Source organism: Barbus barbus (assembly GCF_936440315.1).
Source record: "Barbus barbus genome assembly, chromosome: 17".
NCBI lineage: Eukaryota > Metazoa > Chordata > Actinopteri > Cypriniformes > Cyprinidae > Barbus > Barbus barbus.
Genome location: NC_136745.1, coordinates 7,787,280 through 7,805,218, shown reverse-complemented (window position 1 = coordinate 7,805,218; position 17,939 = coordinate 7,787,280). Strand labels below are relative to the sequence as shown.

Below are 17,939 nucleotides of genomic sequence, written 5' to 3'. Positions count from 1 at the left end.
TTTAGCAATATGCTATTCAGATTCTGTCTGGTTTTAAATGAGTTTGTACATTCAGGACACGATGTTGTCTGATCTCAGATGAGTGTATAAATTCAGCACATGATCCTGTCTGATGTTATTTGGTCTGGGATAAATATCTGCTTCGTGATGCCGTCTGATTTCAGATCAGACCTGATTTATAAACTCCGCTCATTCTGGTCAAATGTGGAGTTCATTAGTACAACCGGTCTATTTTAAGGTGGTTTTATAAATTCAAAACATTCTGGTCTGCTGCAGGTCTGATCTCAAATGTCCAGCGACACAGTGCCATCTAATCTCAGATGAGTTTAGAAATTTAGCACATGATCCCATCTGATCTCATAAACCTGTCTTAATGTTACTTGATCTCAGCTCAATTTACAAATGCTAGTGCATAATGCTGGTTCATCTCAGACGAGTTTATAAATTCAGCTCGAGATGCTGTCTAGAATACAATGTTGTCTGATCTCCACATCTTCACGCGATCCTGTCTGATCTCAAAGGTTTATGAATTCACATCCCAGTCTGATGTTATTAAATAGCAGATGTTTCTGTTAAATTCAGCATGATGCTGTCTCATCTCAAATGAGTTTATAAACTGAAGTCATGGCACTCTAAATTTCAGAACTAGATGCAACGTGATGCTGATCTGTTGAGTTTATATATTCTGTGTCTGATCTCAGTTGAGTTTATATATTCTGTGTCTGATCTCAGTTGAGTTTACCACATACATCTGACATTATTTGATCTTTAACCATTATTTTTAATGTGGTCTGAGCTCAGACTAGCTCATCTCAGCTGCGTTCATAAACTGAAGTTATGTTATCTGATCTCAGTTGAGTTTATATATTCTGTGTCTGATCTCAGTTGAGTTTATATATTGTGTCTGATCTCAGTTGAGTTTATATATTCTGTGTCTGATCTCAGTTGAGTTTATATACTCTGTGTCTGATCTCAGTTGAGTTTATATATTCTGTGTCTGATCTCAGTTGAGTTTATATATTATGTGTCTGATCTCAGTTGAGTTTATATATTCTGTGTCTGATCTCAGTTGAGTTTATATATTCTGTGTCTGATCTCAGTTGAGTTTATATACTCTGTGTCTGATCTCAGTTGAGTTTATATACTCTGTGTCTGATCTCAGTTGAGTTTATATATTCTGTGTCTGATCTCAGTTGAGTTTATATACTCTGTGTCTGATCTCAGTTGAGTTACACTCATTCACCAGCACAGCCAAGCCTGCATGCGATGCATTTTTCACATGAACATGGAAGGAAATTAGGCCTCTGCTCGCTTTCCGCGGTGGGTTATCTGCATTTTCCCAGTGGTTCAGCTCAGCCGGGGTGGAATATAATGGAAAGCTGTCTTTTTCCCTTTCAGAGGATAGTGTTAACATCATGTGTCAGTGTTCAGCAGCACTAGCTTGAGGAGGATGCTGGGAAGCTATCTGCTAACGCAAGGATGCTTTACTGCAAATAAACCTCTATCTCATCCATGCTCTCGGTTTTACCTCGTTTAACGGAACCCCGCTCATTTTTACCGATCAATTTTCAATCCTTTTAGCCTCGAAGAGGATATTTTATAAAGACTTGCATACATTTGGACTTAGCTTCGCTAGCTAAGCAGCTGTTGGCTTGACTGTCAGTGGATATTTTCAGCAAACGGGAGGATTTACAGCAGAATAACACGCGAATCCGACTGGTAATGAGTGACAACGTATACAACAAATAAAACGTGAAATAAAAACAACTTAAATCAAGCATCGTTGAAATGGCTGAAGAGGCGTTTCCTTTACATTATCTGGTGTGGAACAACCAGTTTCAAGAACTGGACCGAGAGCTTCAGAAAAAGCAGGTACATGGAGTTGTTTAAGCTGTTTAGTGTCTTAAATCATGGGTGTTTTCCTCTGTAAAGCCGTGTGTTGTGTGTTCCAGCATGACATGGAGCGGCTGGATCCGCGCGGGCGCGCGCCGCTCGAGCTGTCAGTGTGTCTCGGACACCTGGAGTCCACGCGCGTGCTTCTGAGACACAGCGCGAACCCCACACACAGCAACACACAGGGCTGGACAGGTACAGCAGCAGCCCAAGTACTGCTCAGTGCAGAGCCCAATGACCTCCAGCCTTTACCCGTGCATTTACCAAACCTGTGTGACTAACTTACTCCGTGGAAAACAAGAGAAGAGATGGGCTCTTATTGTGTTCAAAAGCTTGCTGGATTCCATTCATTTCACCAAAAATCACACTATGAAAAACAAAAAAATTAACTATTTTATTAAAACTATTTAACTATTTTAAATAAATATTATAAACAACATTGTAACTTTTTCCAACATTGATTACAAATCAGCATATTATAATGATTTGTGACCCTGGAGCACAAAACCAGTCCTAGCACAGATATATTTGTAGCAATAGCCAAAAATACACTGTATGGGTCAAAATTATCATGTTTTCTTTTATGCCAAAAATCATTAGGATATTAAGTAAAGATCATGTTCCGTGAAGATATTTTGTAAATTTCTTACTGTAAATATATCAAAACTTGATTTTTGATTAGTGTTATGCATGGCTAAGAACTTCATTTGGACAACTTTAAAGGCAATTTTCTCAGTATTTTTTTTTTTTTTTTTTTTGCACCCTCAGATTGCAGATTTCAAATAGTTGTATCTCGACCAAATATTGTCCATACATGTGCAAACAAGCAAACCATACATCAATGGAAAGCGTATTTATTCAGCTTTCAGATGATGTATGAAACTCAGTTTTTTTTATGACTGCTTTTGTGCTCCAGGGTCACATTTCTGAAGGATCATGCGACACCGAAGACTGTAATGACTGATGAAAATTCAGCTTTGCCACCATAGGAATAAATTATATTTTAAAGTATATTAAAATAGAAAACTGTTATTTTAAATTGCAATAATATTTCACAATATTACTGTTTTTACTGTATTTTTGGTCAAATAAATGAAGTCTTGATAAGCCTAAGCGACTTCTTCAAAAAACTAAATTACTGATCAACCCAAACTTTTGAACGGTGATGTGTATATGTATTTTATTTCGGTTTGTGCAGCTTAACCCACAAATACTAATAGAAATTTTGTACACACATTCCACTATACATATTTGCAGGCGTTTTCATGACCTTAAATGATAAAAAGTTGCACATTTTCAAGAAAAACATGATAGGTTAGTTAACCAGTATTTCCAACAACTCAAAAAACTGAAATGTATCAAAGTGATCTGCAACATAATATAAGGTTTAAGCTTCAAACCTGAGACTTGGTGTTACGAGCACTTCCTCTGTCTGACTGCCTCTTCAAGATGAATCGCTTTTTGTATTCCCCAATTGTAAGTCGCTTTGGATAAAAGCGTCTGCCAAATGACTAAATGTAAATGTAAAATGTAAATGCTTCAAAAATGACAAAAGCACCATAAAAATAGTCCATATGTCTTGTAAAGCCATACTATAACTTTGTGTGAGGTGCAGACTGAGATGCAAGTTATTCACTGAAAGTACAGTAGAATACAAGATTTCAGTCAATAGCTACTTATAAAAAGGCTCATACACATTTCAACACTGCACCATGTGCATGGCATTTTTGAATCCGACTGAGAAAATAGATGGATTCAAGCATTTAAATGCTTTTTTTTTTTTCGCTTGATCATATTCTGTCAGGGCTACACCTCTTTCAATCCAATCAAAATTCTATTTAAATCTAGCTCAATAAGAGCTCAATTGTGACACTTACATCAAGGCCTTTTAGCCCATTTGAGACATCAGTCCAATTATGGAGTATTAGGGTGCATGTAAACACAGCTACTGTGGTGTATCTTGGAATATACCACACAAGCTGATACTTCTATGTTGTTGATGTTTTCTTTTTCGGAGATTGACAGCCCCAGTCCCCTTTCTCTTTCATTATATTGAAAAGAGTTGCTATGGGATTCTGGAGAATATCTCTGTGTATATTCCTCAGGGGGAAAAAAAAGAGAAAATCACACAGGTCTGGAATCACACAAAAAGGTCATTAGTGCCTAATTTTCATTGTCCTTTAAGAACTTTTCCTTGTCTTCCAACATATGCATCTTCAGTAAATCTCATTGGTGCGGTGCATGGCAGTGATGGCTGTGCTGAACTGTGTGTGCAGTTTTGCAGGAGGCAGTGAGCACTGGAGACCCTGAGCTGGTGCAGCTGATTCTTCAGTACAGAGACTTCAAAAGAGCCACAGAGAGACTGGCTGGTATTCCTGAGCTGCTGAGCAAACTGAGACAGGTGATCCACATGCATACATATACCTTGACTGAAGATGCATTTGATGTGCATTCATTGGGTAAATCCCAAATGTCTTTTTCATAAACTTATCAGGTACAGTATTGAATGTCTCTTTCAGAAGACATTCTAACATGTCGTATTTTTTGCAGGCACGTGATTTCTACGTGGAGATGAAATGGGAATTTACTAGCTGGGGTGAGTTTGAAAACTAAAGAGTTTGGAAAGATCCACAAACTCTTTCGCTTTCACTTCTGTCTCACCGTTGGCAAATTTGATCATATTTATTTATTGATTATTAAATGTTGAATCTGTATCTGCCATTTTATACCCTGAGAACCTGATATGGGCAATACATTTAAATAAAACCAAACAAACCAACCCACCATTGGCAACCTATATGGCAGCTTTAACTGTTTCAGCACCATAGATGTGGACAGCTCCTGTGATCCGTTGTTTCTGACAGTCAGCTGTCATTCTGTCTCAATTACTCAGTTCCTATAGTATCAAAAGTTTGTCCGAGCGATGTGTATCGTGTATGGAAAAGTGGTTCGTGTTTGAGGGTCGACACCACTTTATTGGGCTTTGAGCACATGACTTGGCTTAAGGGTCGACGCAGCTACATCTTTAAAGGTGGAGGTGAGTCTTCAGCACGCATTCATGCAGGATTCACACTTGAGTTCATTGCTTTGAGGTGGTTTGTGTGTTTTGCAGAGAGCGGGGCAATGGTGATGGAGGTGGACCATGAGAAGCAGGTGGTGTATACAGAACCGCTGTCTCTGTCTCCGCGAGACGCTCCCTCTCTGCTCGCCGCCATGCTGCCCTCGCAGGAGAACACGGCCCAGAGACTCACCTCTCCTATAGTGTCCACTCATCTCAACACACGCAACATTGCCTTCGAGAGGTACAGGAAGAGGCTTTACCACAGATTTAATTAGTCTGAGTCTATATGGCGTGCATTAGGGCATGGCCAGTTTTTCAGTGGCGCTGGTTCCGGAGGTTTTTTCCATTCATTTTTCCCATAGGGATTTAAAAAAAGCATTTGTTAAAGTCTTATAAACCATGAACCAAACCAGCCAGCTACGAGGAGAATCACAACATTACAAAGGTTTATTTGAAGCAAAAAAACAAACAAACTTGGAATCAGGCAAAAAGACACATACAAGACTGTGTACTTAATGACTTTAATGAAGGATTGCAAATAACATAAATAAAAACCGATGGAGAAATATGCAACTATTCATTTAAGGTGTGTATGTAATATATATATATATGTATATATATACTTTTTTTTTTTTAAGTTTATTGTAAAATATGCGCATATACGCAAAAAATTACAACAGCATTGTGACAGTATAGCAGCAACGACTCGAGTACATAATTTTTGGTGCTTCATGGGAGTTGCCATTCCTGCAAGCTTATTTGGCTTTATTTGTTTGGCATGACTCTCTGATTGGAGGAATTTTCTGTTTGGCATCATGGTTAATGTAGTTACCCATCACCATTGATTCAACTGTTAAACATGATTGTTTCACAAATAAACTGAAATAATGACAAAGGATGGCTTCAGCAGAAGCATATATCATCGATTTAACAACCTTACGGGGTCATGAACTGCCTTTTTTATTATTTTGTACTGTTCTCTGAGGTCCACTTATAATGTTATCAAGATTTTTACTTTAAAAAACATCCGAATTTAGAAGTAATAGGCTATTTTCTGTCCTGTTTTGACCCCCTCATCAGAACGCTGTGTTTGAGTAGGTGTGGCAGATTGTAGACTCACTGCTATGATTGGTATTGGTAACAGTTGTGTATTTATGCCCACTGCTATGATTGGTATTGGTAACAGTTGTGTATGTTTGGCAGCGTACATTCATCGTGGACGCTGCTGTGATTTAGGTTAAGAATGCATAAATAACTCAATACATATCAAGCGATCTGTAAGAAGAGACAGAGCAATAGTGATCACATAATAAAAACAGTTCCTCACACTTTTATTGCCGCATCACTGTCGGATCCAATATAGTCGACACAGCATCATCTTTTAGTTTCAAGCTTTGGGTCGAATTGTGCCTTGTTTATAAATGAGTCCACAGTCAAATGAAGTGAACAAAGGACCGAGTTCTTACTGAAGTGGTCTGAATCTTTATTAAAAATTAAGTTCATCAAATTAAGTTTATCAATTGGTTTCTGTGTAGACATGCATTTGCCGCTCTTGTCATTTGCCTACTATATGCGCGAATCGGTGGGCAGGGCTAAACAGGCAGTGATATAGAATCGGTAGGCGGGGCTAAACAGGCAGTGATATAGAATCGGTAGGCGGGGCTAAACAGGCAGTGATATAGAATCGGTAGGCGGGGCTAAACAGGCAGTGATATAGAATCGGTGGGCAGGGCTAAACAGGCAGTGATATAGAATCGGTAGGCGGGGCTAAACAGGCAGTGATATAGAATCGGTGGGCAGGGCTAAACAGGCAGTGATATAGAATCGGTAGGCGGGGCTAAACAGGCAGTGATATAGAATCGGCAGGCGGGGCTAAACAGGCAGTGATGTAGAATCGGTGGGCAGGGCTAAACAGGCAGTGATATAGAATCGGTAGGCGGGGCTAAACAGGCAGTGATGTAGAATCGGTGGGCAGGGCTAAACAGGCAGTGATATAGAATCGGTGGGCGGGGCTAAACAGGCAGTGATGTAGAATCGGTGGGCGGGGCTAAACAGGCAGTGATGTAGAATCAGTGGGCGGGTTAAACAGGCACTGATATAGTATAGGTGGGCGGGGCTAAACAGGCAGCGATGTAGAATCGGTGGGCGGGGCTAAACAGGCAGTGATTTAGAAGCAGGTGTTGATCTTCTTCTGCGGAGGCGGTGTTTAGCCACACTATTGCATCATAGAGTGGCACATTGATTCCACAAGCTGTTGTTTTGGCAGACTGGCTTCAATATAAGCTACTTACTTACTTACTAACAAGAAAGTTTTAAATGTCAAAAGATCAAGGGAATTTTGATTTCTCAATTTGTGACCCCTTTAAAGCTCATAGTAGGTCTGTCTTTCAAGCTTTATAATTTAGCATTAAAAATCATTTTCTTTAGGTAGTGAGTTTTATAGTTTTTCCCTCTGGAAACAACTGTTGCACATCTAATTCCCTGTTCTGTCTGACTCTAGAAATAAGTCTGGGATTTGGGGATGGCGCTCTGAGAAGACAGAGGTTGTCAGTGGATATGAAGCAAAGGTGGGTCCACTTTAAGAGGCGTTCAGCTCTGAGTCTTGCTGAAAACACCTGTGCAGAGGACAAAATTACCTCCCTGGTTGTTTTTTATAATTATATAATTGTAGGTTTACAGTGCCTGTAATGTGGAATTAGTGACACGTTCTCGGACTGAACACCTTTCTGATCAGGACAAGTGTAGGAGTAAAGGTACTTAAACCCATACAAACAGAAAAATTATGCTGACAGTCAATTTAACTAAAAAATACACATATACATGTACATATACATATATTTTCTCAAATGCATTTCCCTTTCTGTGCTGTCACCTTCTACTCACTCCTGGCCTCTCTCTTCTTTCAGGATCTAGAACTCCTCTACAGTCGTTTCTTGGAATTGCTGAGCAGCACATCTCTAGTACTGGGGTGAGTGTGATCATTTCAGTTCAGTTGCATATGATTTTATTTTTAATTTAGAATTTCAATATATTTAGTTTTTTTTTTACATTTACTAAACAAATGTTAAAATTACCTCACAAAATTATAAATATATAAAAAATTAATTAATACAATATGTAAAGATAAAAATGATTTGAAAATGTTAATGATTAATATAATCATTAAAAAAATAGCCTGAAACAGTAATGGCCAAAAATATCGGCACCCTTGGTAAATATGATCAAAGAAGGCTGTGAAAAGTAATCTGCATTGTTAATCCTTTTGATCTTTTATTTGAAAAATTCACAAAAATCTAACCTTTCATTGGATAATAAGCATTTAAAATGGGGGGGAAATATCATTATGAAATAAATGTTGATTTTTTTTATCTGTTGGTATTTGATAGAATCCATCATGCCATGTGTCTAAACAAGATGTCCAGGACCTCCAGCAGAAATATAGGCCCACAACATTTCATTGTACACATGTTTTTATCCCTGTGTTCACCAAACCCATCTTGAGTGTTTGCTGCTAAAAAGCTAATTTTTTAGTTTCATCTGACCATAGAAGCCAGTCCCATTTGAAGTTGTGTAAGCTGATAACTGAATATGCTGGAGATTGTTTTTGGATGAGCTAGAATAATTTTTCTTGAAATCCTCCCAAACAACATGTGGTGATGTAGGGGGTGTTTGACTTTTTTTTTGTAAGGTTTTCTGACCCCGAGACTCAACTATTTTCTGCATTTCTCCAGCTGTGGTCCTTGGAGAGTCTTTAGCCACTCAAACTCTCCTGTTCACCATGCATTAGGACGATATAGACACACGTCCTCTTCCAGGCAGTTTCGTAACATTTTATGTTGATGGGAAATTCTTAATTATTGCCCTGATGGTGGAAATGGGAATTTTCACTGCTCTAGCTCTTTTCTTAAAGCCACTTCACTAATTTGTGAAGCTCAATTATCTTTTGCTGCACATCAGAAATATATTCTTTGGTTTTTCTCATTGTGATGGATGATTAGGGAATTTGGGCTTTGTTTTCCCTCCTATTTATATTTCTGTGAAACAGGAAGCCATGGCTGGATAATTTCATGTTCATAATCACCCTGGAGTGCTCAAAATTGTGAATATGAATGGAGTATACTTCAGAGATATTTTAGTCATAAGAATTTCTAGGGGTGCCAATAATTGTGTCCAACGTGTGTTTGAGAAAAACATTTATTTCATAATGATATTTCCCCCCATTTTAAATTCTTATTATCCAATGAAAGGTTAGACTTTTTAAAAAATTTTAAATAAAAGATCAAAAGGATTAACAATGCAGATTCATTTTCACAGCCTTCTTTGATCATATTTACCAAGGGTGCCGATATTTTTGGCCATGACTGTAAATAAAAATGAACATACGCCACCATTCAAAAGTTTGGGGTCAGTAAGATTTTTTTGTTGTTATTGAATGAAATGTATTTTTTATTGAGAATGGTTGATGATTTAAAGTAAAGACATTTAAAATGTTGTTGTTTTGAACTTTCATCAGAGAAACCTTAAAAAAATCTATCATGGTTTCCACAAAAATATGAAGCAGCGCAACTGTTTTCAACATTGATAATAATAGGAAATGTTTCTTGAAATCAGCATATTAGAATGATTTCTGAAGGATCATGTGACACTGGAGACTGGAGTAATGATGCTGAAAATTCAGCTTTGATCACAGGAAGAAATTACATGATAAAATATGTTAAAATAGAAAACAGTTATTTAAAATTGAAAATAATAATTCACAACATTACTGTTTTTGCAGTATTTTTGATCAAATAAATGCAGCCTTGGTGAGCATAAAAACTAAATATATTGTTTACAGAGTCTATTTGTGAATGTGCTGATTGGAGAAAACACTGATTCATTTGTTCACTGTGTTTCTAGAGTCAGGTTTCTCAGTGCGCTAGTCCTCATAACCCAACAGCTATCACAGCGGAGGAGTACTTCGATGCAGAGTTTAATCTGAATGGCAGAGATATTGGGCGGCCCATTGAGCTCACCAGCAAAGTGCAGAGGTACCGTCTCTATGGCAACTCCAAAGTGCCATGATTTGAACCGTGTTTGCATCTGAATTAAGAATATTTGCTTTGTCTCTTTACCTCTGTTTGTCTCGCTCAGATTTAAGGCCACACTGTGGTTGAGTGAAGTTCATCCTCTCTCGCTGGCTGAGCAGGTGACGCCCATCATTGACCTCATGGCCATTTCTAACGCCCACTTTGCCAAGCTGCGTGACTTCATCACCCTACGCCTACCACCTGGCTTTCCTGTAAAGATTGGTGAGAAGAAGTGTCACATCGAGTTGACTGATCATTTTATATCCTTAAAGTCAACATACAATCAAAATCTTTTGCTATTTACTTTCTTAAAGGGACAGTCCACCCAAATATTCAGTCATCATTTACTCATTTCTTTATTCTATGGAACACAAAAGAAGATATTTGGAAGAATGTTGGTAAGCAAACAGTTTCGGGTCCCATTGACTTCCATTAAGTTATTTTTACTGCTTTATAGGCCTTGACTGTGTTAAATGCACACACTTGTATGTGTCACAATTCACGTCTTTGCAAGTACCCTCGTAAACACAGTAATTCAGGTCTTAAGTGAAAGCAAACAGCTGAGAAAGAAAAACACACATGTAACAGTATATTGGATCCGGGACAGCTCTTAAAGTGACAGCAGTCTAATATTCCTGCTGTCTATTATTCATGTTAATCAAACAACAAAAGGCAGAAAATCTCTCACTGCTCTTAACTAAATCACTTTTTTAACTTTAGTTAGAAGAAAAATATATAAAATTTACACAGTGAAGAATATGCAGAGTTTTATACATTTGATTACTGTACAGTATATACAATGTATTCTTATTTATTTGTTATACTGTAGTTTTTTTGTCCTATTGCTTGTAATGAGTTTCTTATTCTTATTTAATCGCTGACTGTTTACTTGTCTTCGGTGAACTTGAGTTTTTTTATTTTTTTATTTAGGCTATTATTAGTTGACAATAATTATGAAATTCGGTCACACTTTAGAATAGGCAATACTTCTTCACTATTAACTACGACTTTTCCCTCAATAAATTCCTAATTTGCTGCTTATTAATAGTTAGTAAGGTAGTTGTTAAGTTTAGGTACTGGGCAGGATTAGGGATGTAGAATAAGGTCATGTAGAATAAGGCATTAATATGTGCTTAATTACTACTAATAAATGGCTAATATTCTAGTAATATGCATGCTAATAAGAAACTAATTGATGTAACCGTAAAATAAAGTGTTACCGAAATTTCTATAGTATAAAATTTTTTTATATCATAAAGACCTTATTTAAAGCTTAAAGCAACTAATAAAAAAAAAAAAACTATATTGTGATATATCGTTACTTGGAAATAAAATGACTCTTATCATGATTTAAGATTTTGGTCATATCGCCCACCCCTACTTGATGGTGAGTAAATGATGACAGAATTTTAATTTTCCATTAATCTATGCACATTACATTTATTTGTTGTCTTATTTAAATTATTTCCTCAAGAAATGTCCTGTTTTACACCAAAAACTGTTGTAAAGGGCAGTTTAAACTGACTTTAATCATTGTCCTGACTCTTAGAAATTCCTCTCTTCCATGTGTTGAATGCTCGAGTGACATTCAGCAATCTGTGTGGCTGCGATGAACCCGTCAGTTCTGTTACTGTACAATCTCCTCAAGGAGCCACAGAGGCCGGTAAGCATCTCTTCAGGTCTAAAGTTGCTCTGACTGTGACTCTGCCGGGTAATAAGTCTCACCTCACTGCTTTCAGGTCAGACGCCTCCCCCTCTGCAGTGTGAAGTCGACCCGTCTGTGTTTGAGCCTCCCCCAGAATACACCACACTCGGACCAGGCCGCAGTGAACCGATGAGGGATGAGGATGATAATTTACTCCAGTTTGCCATACAGCAGAGCCTGCTGGACGCAGGAACAGAGAGTGATCAGGTAATGGCATCACATCACATGGTATATCCATGGATCGTCATTCTAATGCATTACACACAAAATATTCCATGCACTTTCTCGATCTGGCAAGCTCTGTTCTGATTGGCTGGCTGTACACAACTTCTGAGAGTCGCTGCATGTTTTTATCAGGCTGCCTAGAAACAGATGTTTTCCAAGGTGCTGGGTTTATATGATTTGAGAGAGAGCGAATCACTTGATTGTTTTATTTTATTTTATTTTATTATTGTATTTTTTCAAGGATATCCAGAGTTTATTTTAGAAGAATGATATTCAAAGTTCATATTCAGACATTAACTAGCAAGTAAACTAGATTCCTGCTATTAGAACTGTATTCTCCCCTTTATGACTGTGAAATAATCTAGACATTATTTTAGGGTGAACAGAAAGTCAGATTTGGGTTTGTTTTCTGTTAAGCCACTCATAAACTGATACTGTGATTATTACATTATTAAAATATATTGCATAAAAATAGCAGAATCCAAAGACATAAGCTCGGTTCCCAGGAAATATGTGACTGTGTTTTTATTTAGTTTGTTGTTTTGTTTGTATTTTATTTTTATTTTATTTTATTTTGACGTGTAGATTTTTGTCCCAATAAATTTGGAAATATCTGACTGTTGTTTTTTTTGTTTTATTTTATTTTATTTTACTTTCATGCAAAATAAAATTTTCATTAACTTTAGATATTCTGACAGTGGTTTATCTCTGAAGTCATTTTTAACCAGAATAAGCTGTTACCATAAACCAGCCAGCTAAACTTACTAACCACTAAAACATTATATAATACATTTGTGAATCATTTATTCAACCACCATCTGCTTTTTTTGTGATATAAACCAAGAATGCTATCACATAATCAACCTGTCTAAATATTTACTACTTTAATTTAATTTTAAAAATCATTAATATGCACAGCAGACATTTCTGTGATTAGTTCCAATGCAGCTAGTTAATCATCTAAATTTGTAGCTGGTTAAACTAGTTATTAATTTCTTAACATCATGGCTATGTTTAGACATCTGGCCCCAGATCTAAACAGATGCTTTACTTCTTTTCTTTTTCATAGTCTTTATAATTATCATGAGTAATTGTGAAGCTCTAGTCAATACTAAACAGTTAGCAGACATCAACTTTTTATCATACCCTCCGCAGCTTTCCACCCACTCCCTCATTTCTCTTTCTTTTCCTGTGCGTTTCTGTAGGTGACCATATGGGAGGCTCTCACTAACACTCGTCCAGTTTCTCAGCCTCCGCTTTATGAGGAGGACTCTCAGCTTGAGAGGTGTGTGTGTGTGTGTGTGTGTGGATTGAGTGTTGAGAGTGAGGATGTGCATATCAATTGTTCAGCTGTTTGATATGTGATTGTGTCTCTGACAGGGCGATTCAGGAATCTCTGTCTTTGTCACTGGCTGGAGGGGAGAGTGGCGAGTCCGATGCTGGCCCGCAGTTATCCCCGTCTGATCCCGCACCCATCTCACCTCCGTGTTACAGCTCACTGACCGAGCCTCGGGCGCCGGGAGCGTTTGCTGTGGCCACCAGTTTTGATGAACAGCTACGCATCGCGATGGAGCTTTCCTGCAGAGAACAGCAGGAGTTAGACAGGTACGAATGACGGAGGAGCAAAAAACGACAGGATCCAAAAACATAAGCTCTGTTCCCAAACCTACTGAGCTAAAATCTAGACAGGATTTCAGGGGCATCATTGGCTCCTGACACGAAGCCTGTGGCAAACAGCTGGCTGCAAATTTATACTTATTAAACTAGCTTCTAAGACAGTGTTACATGGATCCAAGAGTACTTTTTTTTTCATATTTTGTTATGTTTTTGTTTTGTCTCTATATCCAACCTGACAAGCACATTTATTACACATTTTTCATCCAAGATAATTATTTTTTGTTTTCTTTCCCTTTGTTTTGTTTTCATTTGTTTCATTTTGTTGTTCTATAAACAACCTGAGAAGCACATTTTTATCTAAGAGAACATTTTGTTTTGTTTGTTGTTTTTTCTTTGTTTTATTTTTGTTGCACTTTATACAATCTGATAAGCACAACGAAAGAAGAAAGCCGTCGTGTTTACAAATGTGCCGATAAAAGCTTATCAGGATCAAATAAACGCTGGATTTTCAAAAGTATGTGAAATATTTAAAGTTTGCGGCAGAGAATCTTTAAAATACGTCCGAGAGTTTCACACACCGGTCTGTTATTGTGGCGACATTTCAAAGCCCCGAAACGTGACTCTGAACGAAACGAACTGTGATTGGTTGGGCAATTAAAGCTACCATTGATTCCAGACCTTCAGTCTGAAGTGTGAAAGTGAACAGCGAGCGAAGAGATTTAAATACTCTGCATATTGATGCCAGAAAATTAAATGCAATATTATGAATATTAAGAATGTTTTCATGAGCAGGCAGTAATGTTCAGAAATTCAGAAGGAGGGGGATTAAGAAAACAGTCCTGCGCAGGGCTTTAATACAAAAAAGCAAACAATGAATGGCAACTGTAGAAAGTAAAAGCCGAATCCCGAACATTTTGGGCAGTATAGAAATCCCGGCCAGACGCATTTTTTAGGTCCAAAAACAGGACTTGTCTGGGGAAAAGAGGACGTATGTTTACGCTAGCTATAAACAACATGACAAGCACATTTACTAGACATTTTTCATCCAAGACCAAATAGTTTTGTTTGGTTGCACTATATACAACCTGACAAACCCATTTACTGCACATTTGTTCATCCTTCGTTGCACTAGACACAAACTGGCAAGAATATTTACTACACATTTTTTATTCAAGAGAAAATTAGAATTTGTTTTTCGTTTTATTTTTTTGTTTTGTTGCACATTTATTACACATTTTTCCATCCAAGAGGAGTTTTTTTTTCTTTATCTTTATTTTTGTTTTTTTCATTTGTTTCATTTTGTTGTTTTATAAACTACCTGAGAGGCAAAAAAAATTTATCAAAGAGAAAATGTTGTTTTGTTTGTTGTTGTTTTTTCTTTGTTTTATGTTTGTTTTTTTGTTGCATTATATACAACCTGATAAGCACATTAACTACACATTTTTCATCCAAGTGAAATTCATTTCATTTTTGTTTTGTTATGCTATAAACAACATGACAAGCACATTTACTTTACATTTTTATCAACAACAAAAAAATAGTTTATTGTATTTTGTTTCAATTTATGTTTTGTTTTGTTTTGTTGCACTCTATACAACTTGACATTTACTGCACATTTTTCATCCAAGACAAAATTGTTTTGTTTTTTGTTTTTTGTTTTTGTTTCAGTTTCTGTTTTGCTTTGTTACACTATATTACAAACTGACAAGCAAATGTACATTTTGTCATCCAAGATTTTTATTTTGGGTTTTTGTTGTTCTTTTGTACTATATAAAACATGACAAGTGTAAGTCCTCTGTCGTGTGTGTCATGTGTTCCTGCCCCTTGTGTCCATATTTGGTTTGTTTCCTGTCCTCGTCTAGTGTGATTATTAGTTAATTCTTGTCCAGCTGTGTTCGTCTCATTATCTATGATTAACCTGTGTATTTATAGTCCTGTCTGTTCAGTTTGATTTCGTCTGGTCTACTCATTACTCCCCGGTCTGCCTTGCCTTGACGTCTTCATTAAATCGTCTTCGTGTTCCTGTATTCTCTGCGTGTGTGCACCGTGAGCACATATGACATATTTTTCATCCTAATAATTTGTTTTGCTTTTTTCTCTTGCCTTTTCTACTCACAAAAACATTAACACCTACTATTATTTTGTTCTTATATTTTCAATGAATTTTCCTCATGTGTCATCGCATGGGTTCAGTAGAGGAAATCTTAAATTCATATAGAAACCGTGGAACAGAGTTTATGTATTTCCTCATTTGTATCAGCCAATCACACTCCTCTTTTTGTTCCCTAAAGGAAGAGGAGGGAAGAGGAGGAAGAGCTGGAGAGGATACTACAGCTGTCTCTCACAGAGAAGTAACTGTAGCAATGCTTGATGTGGGTTTAATTTATTGGTTGTGGTTTTTTTCTGCAATGTTAAATTATTATTCTTCTAGATTCATCGCTCTTTATTTCTTTTCCAAAATAATAAAGATGGCATAGAAAGAGGAACCGGAGAGAGTGTGTGTGCCAGGACTGAAACAATTCATAACAGAAGATAAATCAAAGAGCACGGCATGAAAATGTAAATGATATCCTCTCAGTTCCACTGTTTTTTGAGTGATAAAAGGTCAACTTTAACTTCATCGTATAATGATGCAGATGAAAATGTGAATATAAATTATGAATATTGATGACTATGATAATGCATAAAGGTAAAGTACTGAAAATACTATTGCATAGTTTACTTATGGTGGATGATAATTACATGAAAGTATAAGTATTAAATGTTGCTCAAACACTTTCACAACAATGATCTCCGTTATGAAGTTTTTGTGTGCATGGGGAAGCAACCATCTAACACACATAGACAGCAGACAAAGAAACTGACAGAAACACCTCAGTTAGTATCACTGCTCTTCACGCAGTCTATGCATGTGTAATGTGATTTAGCTGCAGAGTTCCTCCGTAATACAGTTTCTATTCTTCTTCTTCTATACCACTGTCATTTTGTTATATAAGACAACTGAATCATCCATTACATCTGCAACAAATCAAAAGGTGTTCTCCAGTAGGTCAGTGGGATAACTTTCAAGGGGCCACAGGGTGGTTGGAATTATTAATTTATTTTCTTATTTAATTAAAACATTGTTTACATTTTTAAGGAATTTATTAAAATGCTATAAATTTAATCCACCTACCTATGTATGTGTGTACTGGAAAAGCCTATATTATGGGCAGTGTTGAGAAGCTTACTTTGTAAATGTAATAGGTTACAGATTACAAATGATCTAAAATGTAATTAGTGCAACTATTATTTCATAATTTCTGTTTTTAACTGTTATTTTCAAACTTGTAAACCAGGCAACTTACAGTATCAACACTGATCACTGTCAGACTTTCAAAATCCTTCTTCACTTGAATTAAGATTATAATAATTTAATTTTACAGCACAGCCACCGTAAATTCAGACTTACTTTGAGATCACTTAGAGGTTAAATACAGATTTAAAACCATATCAAGAATAAGTGTAGTAGCTATGATGCTGTTTTTGAAATCAAACTTTTGCATAGCTATGACAGTGGCATCTAACAATGGCAAAAATAGTTCATCTTAAAGAAATAAAGCATATACATAAACTCAAATAGGAAATAAAACCGTTATCGAATAAGCATGTGTCCTATTCTTTGTTGTGGAGTCTCTTATTTTAGGACAGTCACTGCATGAAAGAAAAAAAAACATCAGCTGTAACTCCCTCTGTAATCGTTAACATTTTCATAATTAATTGTAATTTAATTACGCATTTTTTTCTCAGTGTAACTGATTGCAATTACATTTATTTTGTAATTAAATTACGTAATTTAGTTACATGAAACTAGTTTCTTCCCAACACTGATTTTGGGGACCAAATCTCCCACAAGGATTGTAATAACAGTAATATTTTTATTGTTTTGTTACCTATGAGGAAAACAGCTTATAAATCTTACAGAATGAAGTGTTTTGAAAATCTAAAATGCAGAAAGTTTCCTGTGAGGGGTAGGTTTAGGGTAAGGGGGTAGAAAATACAGTTTGTACAGTAGAAAAATCATTACGCTTATGGAATGTGTGTGTGTGTGTGTGTGCGCGTGTGCGCGTGTGTGTGTGTGCGTGCGTGTGCGTGTGCGTGTGTGTGTGTGCGTGTGCGTGTGCGTGTGCGTGTGTGCGTGTGCGTGTGCGTGTGTGTGTGTGCGTGTGTGTGCGTGTGTGTGTGCGTGTGTGTGTGTGTGTGTGTGTGTGTGTGTGCGTGCGTGCGTGTGTGACAAATGAGGACATAAATTTGTATAATGACATAGGTATGACATAGGTATTACAAGAAGAAGGTGACTTATGAGGACAAAAAGTTATTTATAATACAC

General features: G+C 36.8%; 1 protein-coding gene across 4 annotated transcripts; it reads left to right on the top strand.

Annotated features, from left to right (window-relative positions):
- The first annotated feature begins 1,164 nt into the window (after positions 1 to 1,164).
- LOC306883140 (ankyrin repeat domain-containing protein 13D-like) lies at positions 1,165 to 16,353 on the top strand. Of its 4 annotated transcripts, none has more exons than XM_079438249.1 (17): positions 1,165 to 1,872; positions 1,953 to 2,088; positions 4,170 to 4,294; positions 4,444 to 4,489; positions 4,787 to 4,930; positions 5,006 to 5,195; positions 7,455 to 7,521; positions 7,626 to 7,707; positions 7,861 to 7,922; positions 9,854 to 9,984; positions 10,088 to 10,245; positions 11,573 to 11,686; positions 11,763 to 11,935; positions 13,159 to 13,238; positions 13,334 to 13,558; positions 15,862 to 15,942; positions 16,039 to 16,352. In XM_079438249.1, exons 1-16 carry the CDS (start codon positions 1,789 to 1,791, stop codon positions 15,923 to 15,925), a joined length of 1,881 nt encoding a protein of 626 aa, XP_079294375.1. In that variant the 5' UTR covers positions 1,165 to 1,788; the 3' UTR covers positions 15,926 to 15,942; positions 16,039 to 16,352. The 4 variants fall into 4 exon arrangements, with proteins under 4 accessions (XP_079294375.1, XP_079294374.1, XP_079294377.1 ...); XM_079438250.1 differs by having other exon boundaries at positions 1,397 to 1,872; positions 4,787 to 4,924; XM_079438248.1 differs by having other exon boundaries at positions 1,182 to 1,872; positions 15,862 to 16,353.
- The last annotated feature ends 1,586 nt before the right edge of the window (positions 16,354 to 17,939 follow it).

Bases quoted from the DNA above. Each gene is read 5' to 3' on its own strand.
- LOC306883140 (XM_079438248.1), top strand. From the start codon at position 1,789: ATGGCTGAAGAGGCGTTTCCTTTACATTATCTGGTGTGGAACAACCAG. The intron at 11,936-13,158 runs GTAATGGCATCA...GCGTTTCTGTAG, and splicing joins CAGGAACAGAGAGTGATCAG to GTGACCATATGGGAGGCTCT. The intron at 13,559-15,861 runs GTACGAATGACG...TGTTCCCTAAAG, and splicing joins GAACAGCAGGAGTTAGACAG to GAAGAGGAGGGAAGAGGAGG.